Consider the following 23,222-nt stretch of genomic DNA (forward strand, 5'->3'; position numbering starts at 1 on the left):
GTGTTCGCGCGCGCGCCGCGCGCCGCCTGCCCGCTCGCCTTCCGCGTGGAGCCCTTCACCGACTACGGCTCCTCGCTCACCGTCTCGCTGCCCGCCGCCCTGCAGCCGCACCAGCCCTTCCAAATCGTCGTGCGCTACACCACGGCCGACGGGCCCGCCGTGAGTACCGGCCGGGCCCGCCCGAGGGCTGCCCCGAGCCCCGCGCAGCGCCCGGGGCGGGCAGGGGGCTCCGCCAGGGCCCGGGGCCGCGCTCAGACGCGGCTGTGGGGAGCAGGGAGCCCGCGAGGACTCCGGACACCCCCGCGCGTCGCTCCTCCGCGTTCACCGACGTTGCCGGTGCGCGCCGCAGCGCAGGCCGCGCTGAGCGTTTCCCTGCCCAGTTTCTGCTTTCACAGCCCCTCTGCTCCCCTGCGCAGCCAGGCTCACGGTGAAGCCTCCGCTGCCCCCTTCCCATGGCTGTTCCCATTCCCCAGGGCACATCCGCTGCCCACAACCGGCCCTGGYGGCCACCAGCCTCCGTCGGCACTGGTGCCAGGGCTGCGAGCCCTCTCCCTTCCTAGTCTGCCCTGCTCTCTGCCCCTGGGCCAGTTCTCTGGTCAGGATGGTCCCGTCAGTGTTCCCTACGCTTGAAGCGTGTTGTAGCTGCTGGCCAGGAACGTGAAACTTTTAAATCTCCTGCCCCGACTGAATTCTTCAGGACAAGTTACATAATCCGCAAATAAATCACTTTTCCTCTGTTTTTTTGCCAGATGATTACAAAATCAGGCCTTATGCACCTCGGTTTACATTCTAACGAGTAGGAGTCAGAAGCTTTTAAAGAGCAGAGGGAGGTTCCACTTATTGCTACACATTATCCGTGGAAAAAAAAAAAAAAGACGAGGGAAGGCCACAGGCACCCATCTAGATGTGGCCCTGGGAGGTGCTTGCTCATCTCTGAGGAGCCTGTTTCAGTTGCGAAATATCTTATAAATTCTGTTGCTTGCTTTGAATCCCTGATACTTGGAACCAACTTCTGACCTTTTTAGATACTATCTGGGTGGGCTTTGAGTTTTAAAGAGGATTTCATATCAAAAAAATATGAATGTAAGCGCCAAGATGTCAGCTCCTTCTGTTGCTCCGTGGTCTATCCTAGTTGGCAGTTACACTGAAATGACCCGTTACGTGGCTTATAAATCTCTTTTGGGAAGCATCATTCCTTTCACAGCTTTGATAACTTCTATCTTACCTAATAGGACTCACTCCCAGTCTCCTGGTTTGGTGTTACTGTTGCTTTGGTCCAAACCAGCAAACCTGTGCATTGGTAAAACGAAGAGCAAGATGATATTCTGACACTCGGGGTGCATATGGTGCATACCCGGGATTCTAATCCATTTTTTATATGAGAATAGTGTTTCTTTTTACCTCTGAATTCATCTTGCTGTTTCCTGGCACAGTGCTTTCCTRTAGCTTCTCTGCACCGAAGAGAAGCATTGGGGCTGCCTGTCAGGGACCGCGCTGCTCTCGGGAGATTCTGTTCTTTATCTTCGCACAATTCTCTGGAAAAACCTACTGGTTTTGCCCTCCGAATGCTTTGTTTATGGGGGAAGGCAGTGCAGTCTGATGTAGCTGTGCCCTGTAGAATGACTCTGATCTGGCTTAGCTGAGCCCCCGGCAGTGCCTAGTACTGTGCTTCCCTCCWCTTGTACAAGTTGCTTTATTTCAGCCTGGCCTGGGTTTTCTCCTGGGTTTTGCCAGCTCTGCTGATGACCATCCTGCTGGTTGCATCAAGGAATGATCTTAGATGTGTCTGAATCCTGATCCGAGGCTTTGCTTTGAAAGAGATGTGAGAACTGCGGAGCACTGATGTGCTCGTTCAGTCTCACCTGGCTTCAGCGCGCCCTCCCCTTGACCCTGCGCGCAATCCAGTGCAAAGGTTCCGCATCGGAGGATTTTTTCCATTCCCCCTGTTGTTTGTCTTGCTTCCTTGGATCAGATGTGAGCTGCTCTTCACCTGGGCTTGCAAAGTGCTTGTTGTGCCTTTAATGGCACCTATGGCTTCAGCTGAAAGGAAGCTGCAAGGACCAGTGTCAGAAGATCATTGATTTGATCATTGATCAAAGTCAGGGTATGTGCTGCCTGTTCCAAGTGATTCTCCAAGCAGAGGCAGGCATGCTTACTCACAGAAACTGGGCCACCTTTTCTAGCTTGCATATATTATTGTAGATACTGGCAAAACATTCGTGCTTGAATAGCACCTGTCCTAGTCCTTAATGTTTCTTGGAGCACTTTAAGCCGTATTTTTGGCTCCTGAGCTTTTTGGTGCTGTTTTAGCGCTATTTGTCACTGCTGTTTTTTCAGCCTAGTGTTGCCCTTCAATGCATATGAGTAACCCGTGTGTGTGTAGGGGCGTCCTGGTTTGTGTTCACACCTAGTGCATTTCCTTGCAGCCTTTTCTCTTTTCTCTGTACAAGTGAAGCAAGTTTATGGTGTCAGACCTTTCTCTTCTGCAAGTTCTTTCTTCTTGGGTCTTTCTCTGAATATGATCTTTTTATGGCAGGGTTTGCTTTCTTTGGGAAGCTTAGCACCCTTTTGGGATCTATAAAATAGTAAATTAATGTTCAGTAAAGATATTACTGGCAGCAGGACCAATAGAGAGTAGTCTGTTTAAAATTGGAACCCTGTTGCCTTAATAAACTTGGTTGGCGTTATTGGACTGCCCATTATTTCTCATGTAGAGAAAGGAGCCAAGATCTTTATTGTTTGATGGACGCCGAGAGACAGCTGAGAGATTAAATCTGCCTTTCACAGAGCATTCCAGCTCCCTGTGCTGTTAGCAAGCCACGTGCTCCGTGCGTCACCTTTTCACTGCAGAAATCCTAAACGTTGTGGATATGTCKTGGGCTGCAGGCCCACTTGGAGCAGGGGTGTCGGTGAGAGCAGCCCAGCTCCTCCTTCTTCTCACCTGCCTCTTACTTCTCAGTGCTGTGGATATTCTTTACTCAGACTTTTTTCCTTTCCCAGAGAGAAAAATCCATGTGCGTCTCTTTTCCCACTGTGTCGTGCCTCTGATTTGGCAGTGGATATATTAACAGCAATGCTCTTTTCTTTCCATGACAGCCTTAAATGCAAACCCTGGCCTGTTCTGCTGTGAAAAATGGTAACGTTTCCTCATCCTTATGGTTTAGCAAGAAGGACATCCCTTTCTGCAGGGCTGGAAGCTTCCCTGTTGTTCCKTTGGAGTTGTCCTGATTCCTTGGTCCTCCTGGAATGACTTGCTCTTTGCTTGACCTCTTCTATCACATTCTCTACATCTCAGATGTGCAATTTACATTGTCATCAGCTGGAATGGTCCGTTTTTTCCCCAGCTGGAATGGTCTATTGTTTCCCACTGGAGTAGAAGCTGTGGCGTTGCCTCTCTTCAGAGTAGCTTGGTTTGTAATATGCAGGTAGTAACAAGGAGAGATTTTAAATTGAAAGGAGCTCAGCTAGTTGCCTCTTGCATTTGCCAGWTTCACGTAAAAGATTGTCATCTAAGCCATTAAAAATGATGTCTTAGGATGGTGCATTATAAAATACGTGCTGCTTTGCAGTGTGTGAACAGGAGGAAACCTGACCCGTCCAAAGCCACCTGTTTTTCAGCAGAGGGACTAAGAGACAGTTGTTACCTAGCAGTTCTTGTGAGGTATTTTAACATTTGAAACAGCTGCTCTCCTGTATAGGTGAAAAACTAGATGAAGATGATGACCACGTGTTCCTAGAGGGCACACAGACCCCTCTATGGCCCCAGATACTGCTGTAGCCCTCCGAGCTGCTCCTGCTGCTCATCCTCCTTTCCCAGTTCCTGCTTCGACTCATTTTCCCCAGTCCTAGTCCTGCCTCTGTCTGGCAGCRTTGCCTGGTCTATTTATATTACAGGTCTATTTATATTGTTTCAGGACAACTTTCATCATTGTTCCAAGTGCATCTGGAAAGAGAGACTGAGGCTTGCAGCAGGCGTTAGGAAACAGGGAAAAATACTTCATCCTCTGCAAAACATTTTCCTTCTTGGCTCGTGGGACTGCGACTGGCGCTTCATTTAACTTCAGCCAAATGTCAGATAAGGGGTGACTGGCTGAAAATAAATTCTCTGTAATTTATGGAGTTTCTTGTAAACAAGAATCAACTTCTTGGTTCCTTTTTGCTTCCTGCTTATGTTTTCTTGGTCAGAGAGAACTTCCCCTTTATCTCTCTGCTTTAAAGACATCGTCCATCAATCCTTTTTCCTTCCTACTCTAGTGTTGTAACTGAGTTCTAGAGGCATCTTATCTCTGTTTCCTTTGCTGGCCTTTTCTGTCTCTCAGAAAGTAAAGGAAGCAGAACCTTTTGAAGGGGACTGTTCAGCAAAGCCAACAAAACGATTGTAAATTGTGCTGGGAACACAAAAGGGCTGGTCAGAGGTGCGTTCCTAAAAGCTGGCAATGGGACAGATCTTTAACATAATATTTTCAGAGCTTCCTTTTTGGATCCTCAGCTCCCAGGATGCGAGTGAGGCATTTGTTTGGCCTGCAGGATTGCAGCAAGAGGGGCTATCTTAAAACAAATCCCAAGTACAGAATATTGCTCTGAGACTATTTTTTACTTTTAAGTGAAATTTCTGTTTTTTTKGGGGCTCCTCACCTGAAAAAAAACCCCATTTTTCTAGTGGCAGTGTATGAGGAAATAGTTGTTCATGTGAATGCATGTTCCGGGGAGAAGCTTCAAGTTCCAAGCAGGTRATTTTGATAACAGATCTGTCCCCAAATGTCCCCAATATCATATTGTAGAGAGAATGCTCGTTGCCATGAAGTGCAGGTGTCCATGGAGTGGGAGCTTGGCTGTGGAATAGCACATGGATTTGAACGGTGGTGGTCCTGGCTCTCATATATATGTGAGGTAACATATGGCAGGAGAGGATGCTTTCAAAGGGGCCAATTTCAGGTGTGCGGCATTGAAACAGAAAAGTAATTTTAAGTCAGTTTCTGCTGGAACAGGTGATTTGAGGGAGGCTCATGGTGGTGTCCGAGAAGGATCTAAAGGCAGAGGAAGAAGAACCTGACTAGAATAACCTTGTAGGATGGAGTGRGAGACAGAAGCCTCTGATATTTAGAACATGCAGGCGTTAACTGGGGATAGTAGGGGACAAAACAATACTATGCCATTAAACCAGGAGCAGGCAGAGCACTCAGGCTTCTCTTTCCTAGTATTTCATTGCTTTCTCTTTGAATCAGAACTGAACTAGTGTCTGTGCTAACTGCTGTTCCTTAAATTTAGATTTATTGGCCACTTTGATCTAAGAATTTAGCAGACTGAAAGGCTTTATTCCTTCTGCTTGACTCTTCCTAAGATTTCTAGTATTCCAGCTTTATGGGAAGTTTAATAATAGTTGATATTTTCCATAGAAATTCATCTCCAGATTTGTAGGATTATAAGAAAATCCTTGTTTAAAATTGTTTAAAATTCCAGTCCTTCAAAGTTGAGGGYAAGGAGCGTGTAAAAGCTCAGATACCACATTTCAAATAGAAAAAACACACAAAAAGGCAATATGCTGCACTTCATACTATTCTTAATCTCTTCTAATGATTTGCTGAAGGCCCCAATGATTATTTATTTGCTGTGTAATACCAAAAATAGAGACATGCTCAGTGTGTGGGGTTTTTTGTTTGCTCTTTTTTTTTTTTTTTTTTTKTGACCACCCAGCATCTCTTTATCCCTTGTGTAAAAAGAGGCCTCCAGTGTCCCTGACCAGATGTTTCTTGCATATGCTGCCTCTTTTGCATAGTGGCAAAATATTTGGTGCTTCAGCCAGAAGGGCACTCTCAGGGTCACAGATAATGTTGTGTACGCTCTTCGGCCTCCTATTTTTTTAATTTTTAATTTTTAATTTTTAATTTTTAATTTTTAATTTTTAATTTTTAATTCTTTTTATTTTTTTTCAGCTTGTGCTACCTGACCCCCCGTATTCCTGTTCATTGAATAATAACATGAAGATATTCAGGGTACTCAATTCCAGATGAATAAGAGCTCTTAGGGATAGCTCTTAGGGAGCTCTTATTAATCCAGCAAATCAATATAGCAGAAATAGGGGCTGGAAGATGCTGTGTTGTGCAGCACCACTCAGTGTTCAGACAGTGCAAAACCACAGTGAAGCAGCAGCAGKAGGAAGGCTTCTTAGAGTGGAAAAAGTGCCCTGTGCTACATATGCACCTGGGGACCTAGTGGTTAGCAAAACGGATGGGGAATCTGTCCTCCCTAACAGTCCTCTTGATTTCAGCTCATCCCTCTCTGCTTTGTGCCTTTCCCTCACCTCTTTGCTGTGCCGAATTCCAACAGATTTGGTGGCTGGATCCGGAGCTGACGTATGGCAACGCCAAGCCGTTCGTCTTCACGCAGGGCCACTCCGTGTGCAACCGCTCTTTCTTCCCCTGCTTTGACACACCAGCAGTGAAATGCACCTATTCAGCTACTGTTAAGGTAGGTGAAGTGGTTAATCGGATGCTTTGCTGCCCTTATTTTGAGAAAGTATGTTGTGTATGTATGCATTATGTAAAATATTATATTAGTTATGGTAAAAAGTTATATAAATTATGGGATTTTTAGATTTCCTAGCCTGGCTCTCCAGACAAAAGCAGAGTAGTGTCGTAAAAGTGACTGGGTTGTCTATTGAACTTGGGTCTTGCATTCTCAGAACCCCACCCTGACAGAATAACCCTGAAATGGATAATATAAAAGGAGAATTGGGTCGGTGACTTCCAGTAGTGGTTACTGATGACAGTACTCAAATTTTAAATAATTGTTTATATATTTAAATAGTTCTTGAGAGGACAAAACACTTATTTATGAAAGTGATAGCAAATAATATTTTATTTTGGGTAGATAATGTAATGATTTCCCAAACAATTAAGCAGTAGTATTTGGCTGGTCCATTTTCACAGGGGATAGTTTGTGGTACAAAAAGCACAGAAGCTTTGCGTTTTATATATTATCTAAATGATTGGATTTTGTCCATTTCTAGAAGGATTTACAGTAAAAAAGAGAAATTGATGGTACTGCCTCTCAGTTGTGATTTTTGAGTGAATTGGTGTGTATGACTTTGTTTCTTCAGGCTCCAGCAGGCATCCAGGTGCTGATGAGTGCTACTCAAAGTAGCTACTTAGAAGAGGAGGGTGTATACCAGTTTTACATGGAATATCCAGTTCCTGCCTACCTAGTGGCCCTGGTGGCAGGAGATCTTATACATGCAGACATAGGTCCAAGGTAAGATTTACAGCCAGTTGATTCTGCTTTTCAGGACTCTGTGGGGTGCTGTGAGGCTGTTTGGGATAAATACTTGAGTTCTACAAGTACTACAAGTGAGAATCCTTGGGTAAAGGAACAGATGGGACCRGGAGCTGTGACCCTTTGGAGAGCTTAACTTTATTTGGATGTTAAAAAAAAAAAAATTACAATATTGCTCTGTAGGGTGAAAGAGATTCCTCTTTCATAGATAGATCTCATCGTCTACTGTAGTCATTACAGCTGCTTGCTTTATTGCCTTCTGTGTTGCCTATATTCAATKTTCTTTGAATCAATGATCATCTTTCACTGTGAATTCCAAGAGCGTTAGCCTAAAGAAGGCGGATTGAGGTGAAACTCCTTAGCAGTATTGTCCTTAGCAATGTACATGGGAATTTGGCAAGAAGGCAGGTTATTCTGTATGAGAGAGAAYTGATTTATGGAAGTATCCCATGATGTTTTCTGTTTTGTGACAGGAGCAGAGTGTGGGCAGAGCCTTGCCTGCTGCCGACAGCCATCAGCAAGCTTTCCGGCATGGTAGAGCGTTGGCTGAGCRCTGCAGAGAGTCTGTATGGGCCTTATATATGGGGAAGGTGAGTTGAAGCCTCCCAGGAGGGCATACTGGGGACAAAGCAACCTAAGAAATGATGGTGCTTCTTCCTTGTGTTGGTAATAACAGGAAAGTCAGCTTCTCATGGGTGACGTTGTAGTAGTCAGAAACAAACTCCGGAGTGTTGGCTTTCCCCTTGGCAGAGGGGAGCATGGAACTGGAGTGGTGTTCTGCTGGGAATGGRGGGCAGAAATGGGGCATTCCTAAACACTGCATCTTTCCTGAGGAGGGAAGTTTGTTTTTACTTGAACTATAGTGTTTGTGATGTAGATCCAACACTTGGCTGTGCAAGTATGTATATGGCCAACACATGTAGATTAAACTTAGTGATTCTGGCTTTTGGACATACAAATTGTGATCAGTTTACTTACGTGAAGGGAGCCTGATGCTTCTAGTAACTTTTGGACCTGCTGCACATGAGAAGAATATCTAGTCTTATGTCCAAAGCTGTGCGGCTCCTTGACTAACAAAATAAAATCTGTGATCCACTGATCAGACGAATTAGGCCCCATTGGCCTAGAAGGTTTAATTCTGGACTTGCAGAAACTGTCAGAAGAGCTTTCCCTTATGTCCAAAAATTGTTTCTGTGAACGTCTTTTGAAATAGCTGTAACTTACCTATCTTCTCTCTCCCTCTTTTTCTCTCTATCTGTCTCCCTCTCTCTGTAATTTCAGATAYGACATTGTTTTTCTTCCTCCATCCTTCCCTATTGTTGCCATGGAAAACCCATGCCTGACCTTCATCATCTCTTCCATTCTGGAGAGCGATGAGTTTCTAATAATTGATGTCATTCACGAAGTTGCGCACAGCTGGTTTGGAAACGCCGTCACCAACGCGACCTGGGAGGAGATGTGGCTGAGTGAGGGGCTGGCCACGTACGCCCAGCGCCGGATCACCACCGAGACCTATGGTATAGCTGCAGAAGTGTTTTGCCTTAGGATGTGTCTAACCATAACTGAGAGGTGGCTGGAGCAGATACTTGCCTTGGGAGCTGGGAGAGTCTGTAGGAGGCTGCTTTGCTTTGTTCTGGAACGTGCATGGCCCTAGACTTTGCACTGATCGTCTTGGAGATGTAGGATATGAAGCTTGGCTTTGGGTGGATTCAGTACTTGATATGCAGGGCTTATTTGAAAGAGGGCTTATTTGAAATGTGTATGGTATTATAAGAAGCTTTGCAGGAATTTTGCAATTACAGACACCGGGCAGGGGTTCATCCGTCAGAGCAAGGTGAGTAGAGGATGCTCCAGAGAAAGACGTAAGAACTCTTATTATAGTTACATAGGGAAATAACTATCCTCTGAACAAGTATCTTTCTAATAATGGTTAGCTAGTGGTTAGCTGCTGTTGGAAAGAATGATGGTATCAAATAAAATGTGTACGCCTGCCTAGCCAACTCCTTATGTATCTGGGGCTCTCTGTAGAGTTGTAAAACCCAAACTTTTACRCTTTGTATCAGTGAATTTACAGGTCATTGGGTGGAAGTGTCTTTAGAATATATAAACTGTTCTTATTGCCTTTCAGTGTAATGGGACTTTTCTTGAAGTGATTAATAGGAATGTATGTTTTTCTACTCTGTCCTGACTTTTTTTCCTAGAAGTCTATGCCATATGTATTGTTAACATGTTTTCTTAAATGACCATATTTTAYTTCATCTTCCTGAAAATCTTAACAGAAGGAGTGTTTAGAAGGATGTCTTTGTTTATTCATGTATATGGTTTTTGGAGATGAGATATGACAATGCTGAAATTGTAGAGAACAAAGTGCTATGAGCATATACGGAGGCATTAGACAGTATAGCCTTTAAAAGATGTTGCATGCTGAGTAATTCCTAATGTTTAGGACTCTCTTCTATTAAGTCATGTTGTGTTATRTATGACAGTGATATGAATAGGTCAAAAGATACCTTTGGGTACATATTCTTATATCATCTATCCCATCTTAGCCTCTCTCTGGCATTAGGGCCTGTTCTCTTGAAAWTTGAAGCTGGTTGCTTGAAAAAGAAGTTGTTTAGGAAGCTGAGAACTGTCTCTTGCTGTGTCGTTCTTTATTTAACTCTTTTTTTTTTGTTCTGCAATCTGTTTTATTTCCAAATCTAAATCTTGTCCTTTCTGAAGTCATTTCTCGAGTGTCTTCTGCTGCTAATAGAAAGGCATCTGTGTAATGGCATTGTTTACAGAAATAGGAGTCTAGTGACCACCACAGCCCTGGATCCTACCTAATCCTCCTCCCTATTTCTACCTTGAAATAATCACCCTAAATACTGTCTTGGTTCTTGCTTCCTTCCAAAAGCCAGATCTGTCCCTTTCTTCCCCATAGAGAATCTTCCATCTTACAGACATATTGATTCTTCATTCTGATTCTGTTTATGTCAGCTTCTTATGTGCACAGTGAGTCTGAGATCTATGTAACTAGCACTATCAGTGAAGTTGAAGATTTAGCAAAGAAAGCTGTGCTAATGATCCTGGATGTTAGGCATTTTCTAAAACTTAATCCATTTCTCAAACTTTTCTGTCTGCAATRGGTCTCTTGATTTACAAGTGTAGAACAGCTTGTTTTGACTTGAGAGTTAAAACACTTTTAGCAGCATGGAACGTGCTATGTGCAGTTAGAAGAGGAAGAGTAGCCAGCCCAGCTGCTAATGAAATGCTGATGAGTGGATAGTGAAAACTGGATGATTCAGTATGGCCAAGATGCTAGCTAAAGCTTCAGAGTTATGTCAAGGATCTTTAATAGACTTGCTAAGTCCAAATCCTTTTCTATTTGCACCCAAGAGGTAACATTCTCTTAATATCCCTGACACTGAAAATGGAAACATAAAGAAAATACCTACTATTGTACAACTGATACTACTTTATATAGCAATGGTTACCCCTTGCAAGTTACCAATACAACAGTTGTTCCGATGCTGTTCTGCTTATGTTGCAAAAATTGATAGGAGGATATCAGGGATGTAAATTGCTTGCATAATTTTCATGCTGCTTAATTCAGTACAGGCTGTGGCACAAGCAGAATGAGAACATGCACTGTTTCAGGTTCTGATTTCCATTACAAATTGCAAGGAACTTTTACAGTCAGTTTCCCTGCCATTAATGTGATTCTCACTTGCTATTGTCTTTTATTTTTTTCAGTAGTCAGTATTTTGTACGTGTGGTAATTCAGCAGTTGTTTTTCCACAACTAACCTGTTTCCTTTTGGGACAGGAGCTGCCTTCACGTGCTTGGAGACTGCATTCCGCCTTGATGCTCTGCACAGACAGATGAAGCTCCTTGGAGAAGACAACCCTGTGAGCAAGCTGCAGGTTAAACTGGAGCCAGGTACTGCTGGAGCTACAGTACATAGAATTTCCATATACACCATATATGTGGTGAGATATGGACCAAAAAAGAGTTATTTTTACATACCATTTGTAAAAGAAAGAAAAAAGAAATTAGTTTATAAAACAGTCTAAAAAGTGAATAAAGGATCTTGCCTTCAGTGAGCTGAATGTCCTAATTTTCAACTTCTAAAGTAAGGATGAAATTTTACTCAAATTTTGCTAACTCATCTATATGAATATTCTATTTAAAAGTAGAATGTGCAGACTCCTTGGACAGAAACAAAAGGTGAAAAACTTCTGTAGTAGTTTATCAGATGTTTTCAAGTTTGGGTCTGAAAGAAAGGTTTTGTTTTGAAATTCTAGATGTGCTTTCAGTGTCTYCTCATTTTAAGTGGCTTGTTCCATAGGGAATTAATATTTAGTCTACAGTCATTGATTTTTTTCAGCTGTATGCTTGGACCGCTTCTCAGATGACACTGAGTGGTAAATTAAATGTACTGMTAATAGGCTTGTTTTGCTTTTAAGTCACTGTACCTCAACTATGAGCTCCCTAGAGAGCCCACACATGTAGAAGGGTTAGAAATTAGTGTCCTTGTTTAAGTGTTTTGTAATGATGCTGCTTTCTCCTTTCAGGTGTAAATCCTAGTAATTTAATGAACCTCTTCACCTATGAGAAAGGCTACTGCTTTGTTTACTACCTGTCCCAGCTCTGTGGAGACCCAAGGCACTTTGACTCCTTCCTAAGAGTTAGTATCAATACATACCTATAACACCTAAAATGTGCTTCTCTTGAGATTTAGAGTTGATTTGGTTTCAAGTTTTGTCACTGTGACTAAATGTCATGGTGATTAAGGGTGAAGTAAAATACAAATATATCTGAGATGGAAGAATAGTGTGGCCCCTTCTACCATGCTGGGATGATTCTCTCAGCGCATGCACCCATGCTCTTTTCCATCTCAGATTCTGAGCTTATGAGGATGCGAAATACACAGAAGTAATATTTTTCTGTGTTCTAAATAATTAAAAATCCGTTTCAGCCCGGATTGGTTATGGCTGGAATTATGTGACTTTTTTTGATACTAAAAATTCTCAGCATTTGCTTTTTAAGCCAAAGTGAACAGAAAACCAACTCCCTGCAAAAGGCATCGTTTCCTACCTGGGGGCAGATTTGGTATCTTGGAGCACATTTGCAAAAKCCTTTTGAAAATTGTCAGCTATTGATTTCTTTTTGAAAAGTGACATAACTCATAGCATTTTGCTGCATGCATTTTTTCTTCTGCATTTTCCATCCATCCCCTGCTCTGTCCATCTCGCCTACATAGTTACATCAATATCACTTCAGCCCATAGTCTCTGTGAATAATATGATAGCAAGTTGTGCTCCCGACTTCCTGCCCTCTATGTTAGTGTGTCATTGATCTGGATCAGAAAACARAAAAGTCTGTATTTGACTCTCAGTATGTATGTTACTACCTTATGTTTTTTTCCTGTTATGGTTCTTTCCCCATCTTACAGTCAGAGGGGACGTTTACTTGATTGAAAACCCTGACCTGCCCTCCAAGTGCCTGTTAATCCTCTTCTATCCATTTTTTATTATTATTACGTACAGCGGATCTCCATCAATTGAAAGCTTTCTTCTAGCCATACCGTGTCATTTATGCTTTTTCAGGCCTACATTGAGAAATACAAATTTACCAGTGTGGTGGCTCAAGATCTTCTGGATTCCTTCCTGAATTTTTTTCCGGAGCTGAAAGAGCAATGTGTTGAGAGCAAAGCAGGTAGGGAGGAAACTTCTTAGCCAACTGCAGAAACTGTAGAAACTCTGGACGATAAATTTTGTGCTTGGCTTAGAGAATGTGTGAACAAATACTAAGTTGGAAGCAAACAAAACCCCTTGGCAGGAGCCAAATGTTTACGTTAAAATCGGTTGTGATGATTTAACGTTACTGGCTCTGTGTTGGGGAATGAGAATATCTTAAATTGCCACACAGTTTCAACCCGAGTGTCCTTTGGTTAATGTTCTGATTGATTTATCTCTCACTCTGCAGAGAGATCACTGTACGTGACATTTACATATGTTCAAGTGGAAATCATCATTATTACCATGGAAGATGACAATGGGAATTTGTAATTAAAATGYACTGAAATTTCAGTGCATTTTAATTACAAGAAAYATGCTTTGTAATCTGTTTAGTTCCCAAGATCCTTTATCCATGTAAACTCTCTTCCACAGTTACGTCTCTCTTGCTGTCCTGTCCTTACARCCTCTCTTTGTGGGTAGATTTGCAAAGATCTGTAGGCTACCAGAAGATGATTAGCCTCTTTTCTGAAAGAAGCAAGATGACTGTGATCACACCACGTGTCTGCCTTTGCAAATCATCATCAAACTCCTTTGGTCAGTTTAAATCAAATTGGCAGTGGAGGACATAGAGCTGTACTTAGTTTCTACAAGCTTTGTGGAAGCTGCCTGCAGAGCCATGTGGATTAATGCTCCTGCTGTGGTAAAGGCTGCAGCGTGAGCTCAGCCCTGCTGTGTTTAGTTTGGCCTCCTAGCTGACCAACGAGAGAACCAGTCTTTACTAATTCTGCCAGGCTGCTGTTCAGGGGATGCAGGAGAGAGGAGTCTAGGGGAGATGGTGTGGAACTAGAAGGAACTAGAAGGGTTATAAAGGGTAGGAAAGCACTGAAGGAGCAGATAGTCAAGGAGGACTGTATGTTGGAAAACAGGCTCTRGTTCTATTACTTATCAAGAAAGTTTTTTAGTTGATGGTACAGTGATGGTTTAGTGATGGTATAAATGAACCCAAAAATTGCTTGTATTTTTGCTGTTTGGGGTAGATGAGATTTAATCAGCTCTTTCGCCTCCTTTTATTATGAACTAGATAATGTCCTGATTAAATTTGGCAGAGGTTTTGCTGGCGCTTCCCCAGGTGTAGTATAGACTACCCTGATAAATCTGCCAAGAACCATTGGGGCTTTCTCAGAATCCCGCTTCTGGTGTGACACTGTAACTACAAAAATGCTTTGCTATCATTAGAACCTCTCTATAAAAGTGTGCAGAAGCCGTTCTAAACCCGGAGAYTCCCCAGCCACCTGTAGAGACTACTGCTTCACACATTTTGGTGTTCCTTATTCCAGGGCTGGAGTTTGAACGTTGGCTCAATGCTACAGGACCTCCGTTAGCTGAGCCAGATTTATCTCAGGGATCCAGTCTGACCAGACCAGTTGAGAATCTCTTTAAACTCTGGACCACTGAGCCGCTGGATTCTGCTGCTGCCGCCAGCAGTGCTGACCTCACTAAATGGAGGACGTTTCAAACTGTGCTGTTCTTGGACAGATTGCTGGATGGGTCACCACTGCCACATGGTAGGTATTTGATCAGAATGGTAGAAAAGTATTTCTGAATTAAAGACTTGGATTCTATAGTTTATTTTGTTCAACTATGACCAAAAAAAAAAAAAAAAAGAGAATTAAAAAAGTACCACCACCCCAAGTGGAGTTTTCAGTCATTCTCTAAWGACTCCCAAACTTGACAAAATATGTCACAGTAATATATTCTTTATGTATCTGCTCTCTTCAGCGGTGATAAAAAAGCTTTCGGAATGTTACTCCTCTCAGCTGGACTCCATGAATGCAGAGATCCGTATCCGCTGGCTGCAGATCGTAGTCCGAAATGACTATTATCCAGACCTTTACAAAGTCCGTCGCTTCTTGGAAAACCAGGTACTAACTGCTGGATTAAAATCACTGCAGCTCTCAGTGCATGAGACATGTGCATGAGACATGCGACGTGAAAGACCTTGGAACTTCTGCTTCCTGGCCAAGTGTAGCCCAGGTGTGTTGCGAAAGGGCCGAGCATGGCTCACCTGCTAGCGGGTGGGGAGGAATGGGCAGATGTTATTTGAATTGCCTACCATTAATCTCTGCTTCTCTAGCCTAACTCAATACCCTCATCCGAGCTCTGCCCAATGCATAATCTTTTTTTTGTGTGTGTTGCTTTGTAGCAGCCCTGGCTTTCTAGAGCAGATTTTTTCACAATATTGAATCACATGATTTTTTTCTTTTTTTTTTCTGTGAGTATTTATATGTCAAGCAAGGCTAGGGCTCATGAAATTCCTTTCAATAGTTGTTTTGTTGKGTAGGAGCAAAAGGTTAATGCAGGCATTTGCTGTGGCTTGTTCTCCCTGGGCTTTTTAGTAATTGTCATTTGTGGCAATAGCGCAGTCTTAGAGAACAAGTGCTTTTTATTATCATTTGTAAAAGTTGTTGTATTAAATTTATTTAGAACAGGCCTGTCCACGTTGTGAAGAAAGGTGATGTTTGTCTCCAACCTGAAGTCATTTAAGGCTGTCTGAGTAGCTGTAGAATGGCTGAATCTCTTGCCTTTCACTGAAGTGGTATTATCCAGTTTTCCTTTTTTGCAGATGTCTCGGATGTACACAATTCCACTTTATGAGGACCTTTGCACTGGCACCCTGAAGTCTTTTGCCTTAGAAATTTTTTACCAGACCCAAAACCAGCTGCACCCCAATTTGCGGAAAACCATCCAGCAGATCTTATCCCAGGGCTTGAATCCGCTTCCTGCCATAGACACTGCAGCAGTCACTACAGACACACCAGCAATGGTGCTCGAGGACAAAGTCTCAGAGGCCACTAACGGTGCCATTTCACTCAGGGATGTTAATGTGTCTGCTTAGATCATCACCAGCTCATGCCAGCCATGAAGCTTGAAAATGGGGACAGGAACAGAGGAAGGATGCAGTGTGTCACCTCTTTCCCTCAGCCCTGCAGCTGCCGTGTATTGGTGTAACTGGATTTCTTTTCCCAAAACACAAAACAAATGTGCCTTCAAGTACACAGCATGTGACACTGCCAGGCTTCAGAGATCTCCTTCAGCTGTGGGATGGATGTTTTGGGTTGGTTTGTACAGAGCAGGGACACCGGGGTGGTTGTTTCTCCAGGGAAAGTGGATTCCCGAGGCTCTTCGGGAAAGTGGATCCCCTCTCATTCCCGAGGCTCTTCGGGATGATTTCTCTGAGTTTCCTTTGTCTGAGGCTACTGAGGCCCATCCTGCTTGCTGTGTGTATGTTGCTGGGGAGTGTATACGTATCTGCTATTATCCTGATATTTGGAGCAGGGGTCTGCAAAGGAGAGACTCAGGAATTTTAAGTGGCAGGAAAATGTTTTCATGTTATGCTCCTTACTGTGACAGAAGTGTTGTGATTTGGGAGGTAGGGGACTAATGCTTAAATAATTGAGTAACTAATTTTAAATGGTGCCTGGGTTTTTTCCCCAGATGGAGAAATAATAATGTTATATATATATACATATCTATATACATGACTATATAGATGTGTGTATATATATATATTCATATATATATATATATATATATAAAAAGAGCAGGGAAATTTTATAATGGATTTGAAATCCTTCATAATTAACTCTACCCTCATTTGCACTCATTGTGACAAGCAATAATGAAACATTTAAGCTCAAATTTTCAGAAAAAGTTAAGAATTAGGTGCCCTAATGCCATCAAGTCTGGTGATGACTGAATGCTTAAATCTTTTTAACTGTTTTGACAAGTCTTGCTGCAACCCTTGTTGGTGTCTAAGGATTTGTAGCATGTGCATTCTTCAGATGCACTGTGGATTTTCCATTCTGTCCTTTTTGGAAGAATTAACAGGACCTTTTATTTAWTTTTTTAAAAGATCCTTAGCACATGTTGGGCCTCTAAGTCAACCATGGAGATATCCATRCTAAAATGTTACTGCCTTGAATAACAATTGCCTGAATAACAGTTGCTCAGTCATATGACGAGCAGAGGGAAGCGCCCTCTTTCTCCATGTGGAACTTTTAAGCCCTGCTTTGCCCGAGTCAGTTCTGTGACTCACGGAGGTGGGAAGATGCCAATTCCCTTGCTAGTGCTCCTGGCCACTAGCCAGGCCCTCGGCACGGAGAGATCCTCTCTCCAGGCTGTGCCTCTGGCCTCCCAAGAGCTACGGACTTGGGCTTGCTCTTGCAGCCCGGGGGAATTGCCCCGTACAGGTGGTGGTTCTCCAAGTCCATGCCACCTTCTTTAAAGTGCAGGCCATTTGTGTGCCTCTTGGTGAGCTCCCGGTAATCGTCTCTGAGCTGATATGTGACCCCCCGATAATTCAAATAAAAGGTCAGACCTTTGGAAGAGGCGCAGCTGAAGGATACACGAGGGAGAATCTGTTGTCTCCTCTTTGGCTAACTTCAGCGCTGTTCTGAGGATCTGCAGAGCACAGGAAGAGAGGGGAAACTTGGGAGATATTTTTCACCAAAAAATCTGTTTACACCCATGTGTGGATGGGGACTTAGGTGCTGTTACTGGATCTGCGTTTTCTGGCTTTAAATTAATTTGGATTTTACTATAGCCTTAGCCTGGGCTGAACTGGGATAAAGCAATAATAAACTCAGGCCTCCTCAATGCTTCATTAGGTTTCAAAATGGGCCACCTGCATTGCTGGGCTTGAGAGCTCCAAGCTCTGCCCTATACCCCTTGAATGGGATAATMTTTTTCATTCTATTTTGTTTTCCTACAGAGGGTGGAGAATGATGTTTCCTGTACAAATCTCTTTCCTTTTTTATTTGTTGCTTTGTTGAAAGAGATTTGTGCAAACTGACTTTCCACTTTCTGTGTTGCCACTGTCGGTCTCGTAGACCCCATTGCCACCAGTGGCTGCCTGGCCAAGACCAGTAASCACTAGCATCGTTTGGAATCATAGCCCTCCATTTTATCACGTTTTCTTTTGTGGGAGAATGTATGGTACCCTGGTGGGAATTTTTAATTGACACGGATGCCTTACGATGATTGTCAAATTAAACTAAGCTTTGTGGCAAGTTTAGCCCTTTTGGCTGTTTTTCAGTGTCCCTGCTCGAGACACAAGGAAGAGCTAACTTGGTACGTTGCCTTTGTTTTGTTCTTTTTGGGAGGGAGCACACAAGGGGGTTGGGAGCTACTTAAAAGCTGCACAACAAACACTTGGAGAGGGGACAGAAGAAAATAATCAAAAGTCAAAGTATTTGTTGTATTGCAACTGTCTGAAATGCATCAGATCAGCTTCATGTTTGCATCTATGTGCATCAGAACAGGGAAATGTTGGCTGAACCTGACAAGCTGTTTTCTGATTAAAAAATGCAAGATTTTCAGTGTTTCTGTTCTCATCTCTGTGAGATCCCATCAGATAGCTATTTCCATAAGATTTATTCTGTAAAGCACAGAAGCAGAATAATATTTGTTGAAAATATTCTGTGCTTCTTCAGGTACGTTAGCTCTCCTTGTGAACAAGGAGTGCGTATTTACTTTGAAGACATAAATAATTGGGAGCGTGTTTCTGGAAATAAGCCTTCATCTTGTTGATACAGAATAAATTCATGCTTCAGGCTAGCTTCTATCATGATCTATCATAGACTTTGTTGACTGGAAAAGTAGATTGAGATTAAATAGAAACTGTTTATGGGCCCTATCTTTGCTTTTTTTTTTTTTTTTTTTCCTGATATGTTGAAGTAAAATTAATTCAGCAAATCAGTTTTATTTAAGCAGATGCCAAGAGATACAGTTATCTTCCCGTTCTGAAAATCAAAGCTATTTACCTTATTTCATTGTGGCCTTGAGCAGGGTGATACGGGATCTAGAAATATCACTTGTGGAAAAGCTCTGAAAGCTTTAATAAAATGCAATATCACTAACTTATCTTTTTAGCTTTTCATAGTCACGTTGGATGATACGTTAAGTGTAATTCCTGTTAGCTGCACACGTTACTCTGTCAAGCTTTTATCAGTAATTATGCTGCCCTGGTTTTATTATGAATCCTAACTGTGCACTCTCTATTAACCTAGCGCAATTCTAGCAAGCCTCAAACACGATTTAACCAAAGTTTTGTCACATTCTCACACTACAGTGACCTTGACCATTGCCTATTTTGGATACCAGGTGACCTTCTGTGAGCACTTACTGTGCTGTTTGCTTAGGTCAGGTGCACTTCTCTCTGCTTTCTCTGCTTGTATTTGTCCAAAGGTAAAATACCTCAATGCAAGGAACACTTAGATATCACAAGACGCTTGTTTTAACACTTTTAATCATAGATTAGTAACAGCTGAAGGTCATTAGTTCCTGTATAAAAGAAGCCAGAGTGAAATTACATGGTGAGATTTATGGAACTGCTAACAGCTGCAATACAGAATTATTTTTCTGGTTTGAAGACACTCAGTTTGCTGAAGTCCTGACTAAATTGTTCTAGTTGTTAATTATATGCCCTTCTGGAAATATCTCCTTGATTTCCAGTTTGAATTTGTCTAGTCTCAGCTACCAGGTCTCGAAGCTACTGCCTTGTTTGACAAATACAGGAACTGTTTACTGATAGTAACCTCTTTCCCATGCAAGTTCCTCTTGATTCTCAGAGGAGGCAAATTGAGTTGTTTAGTCTCTTGCTGCAAGGTGTATTTTTCTACACTTGGTGTATTGCTTTAGTTCTCACGTGGAGCACAATGTTTCAGCATCATTTTGCAGTGGGATTGCCAGAATTGCGTACTGTTTTCTCAAAAATTACCTCAAATGCTGCTGTCTGTATATTCTGCACCAACTTAAAAAGAGATTTTTATTAATGTTTTTGGATGAATCTTGTTCTTTCAGCAATTACAGTTGTAACTTGGGCACCGGTTAGAATATGTTGTATATTGACATAGTAACATTTTCCTTTATACCTGAGGGGTATAGAGAGCGTTTATTCCATACTCTGGAGATGTGTCTCTTTCGTTTCATCATCTACAGAGAAAGACCAGCTAGTCGGGTTAAATTATTKTCCCTGTGTGAATACTGCCCACCACTGCTTCACCATTTGCACCTTCTATGCTTGAAAACTCATGTCTTTTACCTCTGTCCAGAGAGCTAGGAGTGTGGTGAACATGGCACACACTGTGCTCCACAAAGACGATGCTTGACTATAGTAAAGAGAGACACGAGTGTTCTTCATGCCTYGGTGATTTGGGTAAAAGTTGTAGGGGGATAAATGAGCCCAAGCCATAAATAGTTGATATTCTGCATATAATTTATGGAAGCATCAGCTTCTGGCATTGCTTTAATTTTAATATCTTTCAACATGTTATTCTGGTGTGCTATTGTAAGCAGCATGGAAGCCTGGGGCTGTGTTCTGTCTCATGGTGCATCCAAGGCAGTGGTGCAAGTCTCTGTCTAGCAGTGGAGACCTCCTCAGGCTGAGCAACCCCATCTTATTTAGAAGTGAGACTTTCCACTAGCTGCAGAGTGTACTGTATTACCAAGCTGCTTTGGGTTGTCTGAAAACTGTCAGTGATTTCTTCTATGCTCAGCATAAAACTCCGGTCTCCTCTCCGAGATCTCCCTTAAGCCACAGGGTGAGATTTCGTGCTCTCCCCCTGACCCAGGATGGACCTCTTGTCAGCCCAGGGGTATTGCAAGGACTAGAATGCTTCAGGGCCGTTGTGCCTTCCCAGTCTTGCTGTTGGGATCCAAAGGACTGGAAGAGCTCCCCTGTGCAATTTCAGTACCCTCTATGTGTCAGAATTTGCCTGGGTGGTGGGGAGGGAATCCTAAGAAGAGGCCTCATCCACAGGCCAAATGAACCTTCCTTTTTAGAAGASAGAGGTGAGAATGTGTGTAAACAGCATTGCTCAGATCACTTTCTGCTTGTCTCCCTCTCCTGGAACCATCTGCACTTGCAGAAAAATGTCCAAGGTAGATGAAACCTGAAGACTGTGGAAAATGATCATGAAAACATCATCCAATACGTATCTAACAAAGGATGTCCTGCACATTGAAATTAGTCTGTTACTTAAACACATGGAAATTCCTTTCAGCTGTTTCAATTTCTACAGAAACTGGATCAGCCTCTTGGTATCTGTTCTCTTTTACACAGAAATATGAAGCCTRTTCAACCTATTTTGAAGTGTGTTGAGAAACGGACATAAAGGCAAGTGTCATTTTGTCTTAACGTATCCCCTTCTGGACTTGCTCTCTAAATATACTTGTATTTCTGTCTTCAGGAATAGATGAATCCAGCAATATTGCCAGGAAGGCAACAGAGAAAATCCTCTGTGGCCTTTGTTCTGAAGAGCTTTGGGGTTAGTAGAAACAAAACACTGCTCGCATAACAGATGCGTTTCACTGCTCATTGCCAGCTTTCCAGTCAGTGTAAGCAAAGCATATTTAATATCTTAAGAGACCAAGAAGCTTCCATCTCCTTCCTTCTTGCAGAATCACAGATAAATACACCTAGGTGTTTAAGTTGCTCACGGTTCCGGGCAGCATCTACTCTATTTACAACATTAGAGCGCAGCCTTCATGCTGCTTCCTCTCATCTACCTTGTAATGGATTTTTTACAATTGTGGTCTGTGATTGCTGCTTCCAGAAGYGAGCGGCAAGGGTGAAGCCACACAGATGTTGGCCTTGCTGTTTCTGAGACAGGGCTCTTTTCTTCCTTTCCCTCCCCCAGCAGAGACCTGTCCTGTGCCAGCGTCGCCCATGCAGCTGCAACGCTATGGCCCGAGCGCCAGACAGAGGAGTCCTTATTCTTACTGACAACAATGTTCCCTTTGCTCCCCAAAGGGTCRGAACTCGAACGTGGGAAGCCTTCTTTGTTGATGAGACTCGCTGAAAGCAGCGGGGAAGCCCTGTGCCTGTAAAACTGGTGTGTGCAGGGAGCAGAGCGTGTTTCTGCATCGGTCACTGTTGCTGGACAGCCCATGGAGGATCTATTGGTCACCTGCTTGTTTCCATGCCCTTAGGGCTGAAGCTTAACAGAGGAAATTGAGTCCCTTCTTTAAGAAGTGAGTGTAGGAGACCACAACTCTTTCTGCAGATCTCTTAAGAGAACCTTTCTGCAGAGGAATGGGGTGATGCAGCCCTTCAGTCCGCTTCAGTATGGCCCTGACCCACCTGGGAGCTTACTGCTGGGGTTAGCGAAGGCAGGTCCGGAGGAGACTTATTTCTATATTGCTTTATTTCTCTTTTTTTTTTTTTTTTGAAATGCTCTTTTTTATTTTTCCCCTTTTAATTTCATTTATCCAAAGATGGGAGTCGTTCTGTGTCTTTTGTCAGCTCAGTGCTTTGACTATTTGTGATAAGCTTTCAGATATTATTTATGCYGTTATCTTTGGAAATAATTTGCAGTAGTGAAGACTGAGAGTTTCTACAGCTGAGTCCTGCTCTTAGCCTGAAGAATCACAGGTTTTTGCCTGGTTTTTATTTTTATTTTTTTCCTGGCTAAGCCCAAGAGATGTTCAGATGGACATTGATCTCCTACAGTTACCTTCCCCTTTGTTATCTGGTTATCTCTGAATATGAAGTACCATGGGGACTGCTGGTATGGCCCCTTCCTACCCCAGAACCTTGTCAACTAGCTGCCTCAAACCAGCCYGGGGACAGACGACCCTCTTTTTTTTTCCCTATAATTTTAAATATTTTTGTAGTCTTGTTGGGGACAAAAGCTCCAGCCTCTGAGGTGTGTTTTATGAGTGCTGCGGGGTGGGGTGGATCAATCAGGCCCGGGCCCCGCGGGGGCTCCTCTGAAGCGGGGCCCCCCTCGCCCGCGCTCCCCACAGGYTCCGCTGTCGGCCCCGCTCCTCAGGCCGCGCCCGCCGCGCGGCGCGCTGGGACTTGTCGTTCTCTCGGCCCGCAGGGTGCGGCGGCCGCGGATTGGCCGCGAGGCAGCACGTGCCGTGGCGCCGCCTGCTCATTGGCCGCGGGCGCGGTCCGTTACCTGCGGGCCGGGCGGAGGCGCGCGGCGTTGCTGCGGTAACGGCCGCCCCGGGCATGGCGGCCGGGCGGGCCTGGCGGTGAGGAGGGGGCGCAGCGGGGCCTCGGGGGGCCGGTGAGCGGAGCGGGCCCCGCTCTGAGGGCGGCGGGGGGCGGCTGCCGCGCGTCGAGTCACAGCCGGTCACCGGGTGCCGCGGGCGGGTCCCCGCGAGCACTGGACCCGCTGAGACCTTTCTCCTTCCTAGCAGAGCGCAGGAGTTCAGGGG

At 43.6% G+C, this 23,222-nt stretch overlaps 1 protein-coding gene across 1 annotated transcript; it reads left to right on the forward strand.

The window, feature by feature from the left end:
• Positions 1-16,493, forward strand: RNPEPL1 (arginyl aminopeptidase like 1; the record flags this gene model as incomplete). The annotated part of the gene is made up of 11 exons (XM_026045243.1): positions 1-159; positions 6,328-6,468; positions 7,100-7,251; positions 7,746-7,862; positions 8,554-8,789; positions 11,080-11,193; positions 11,829-11,941; positions 12,864-12,972; positions 14,333-14,560; positions 14,775-14,917; positions 15,619-16,493. Coding segments are annotated over 11 exons (1,785 nt in total), but the record flags the coding sequence as incomplete, so codon positions are not given.
• Between the last annotated feature and the right edge of the window lie 6,729 nt (positions 16,494-23,222).

Source organism: Nothoprocta perdicaria, unplaced genomic scaffold (assembly GCF_003342845.1).
Source record: "Nothoprocta perdicaria isolate Ctin4 unplaced genomic scaffold, notPer1 scaffold_4, whole genome shotgun sequence".
Classification (NCBI taxonomy): domain Eukaryota; kingdom Metazoa; phylum Chordata; class Aves; order Tinamiformes; family Tinamidae; genus Nothoprocta; species Nothoprocta perdicaria.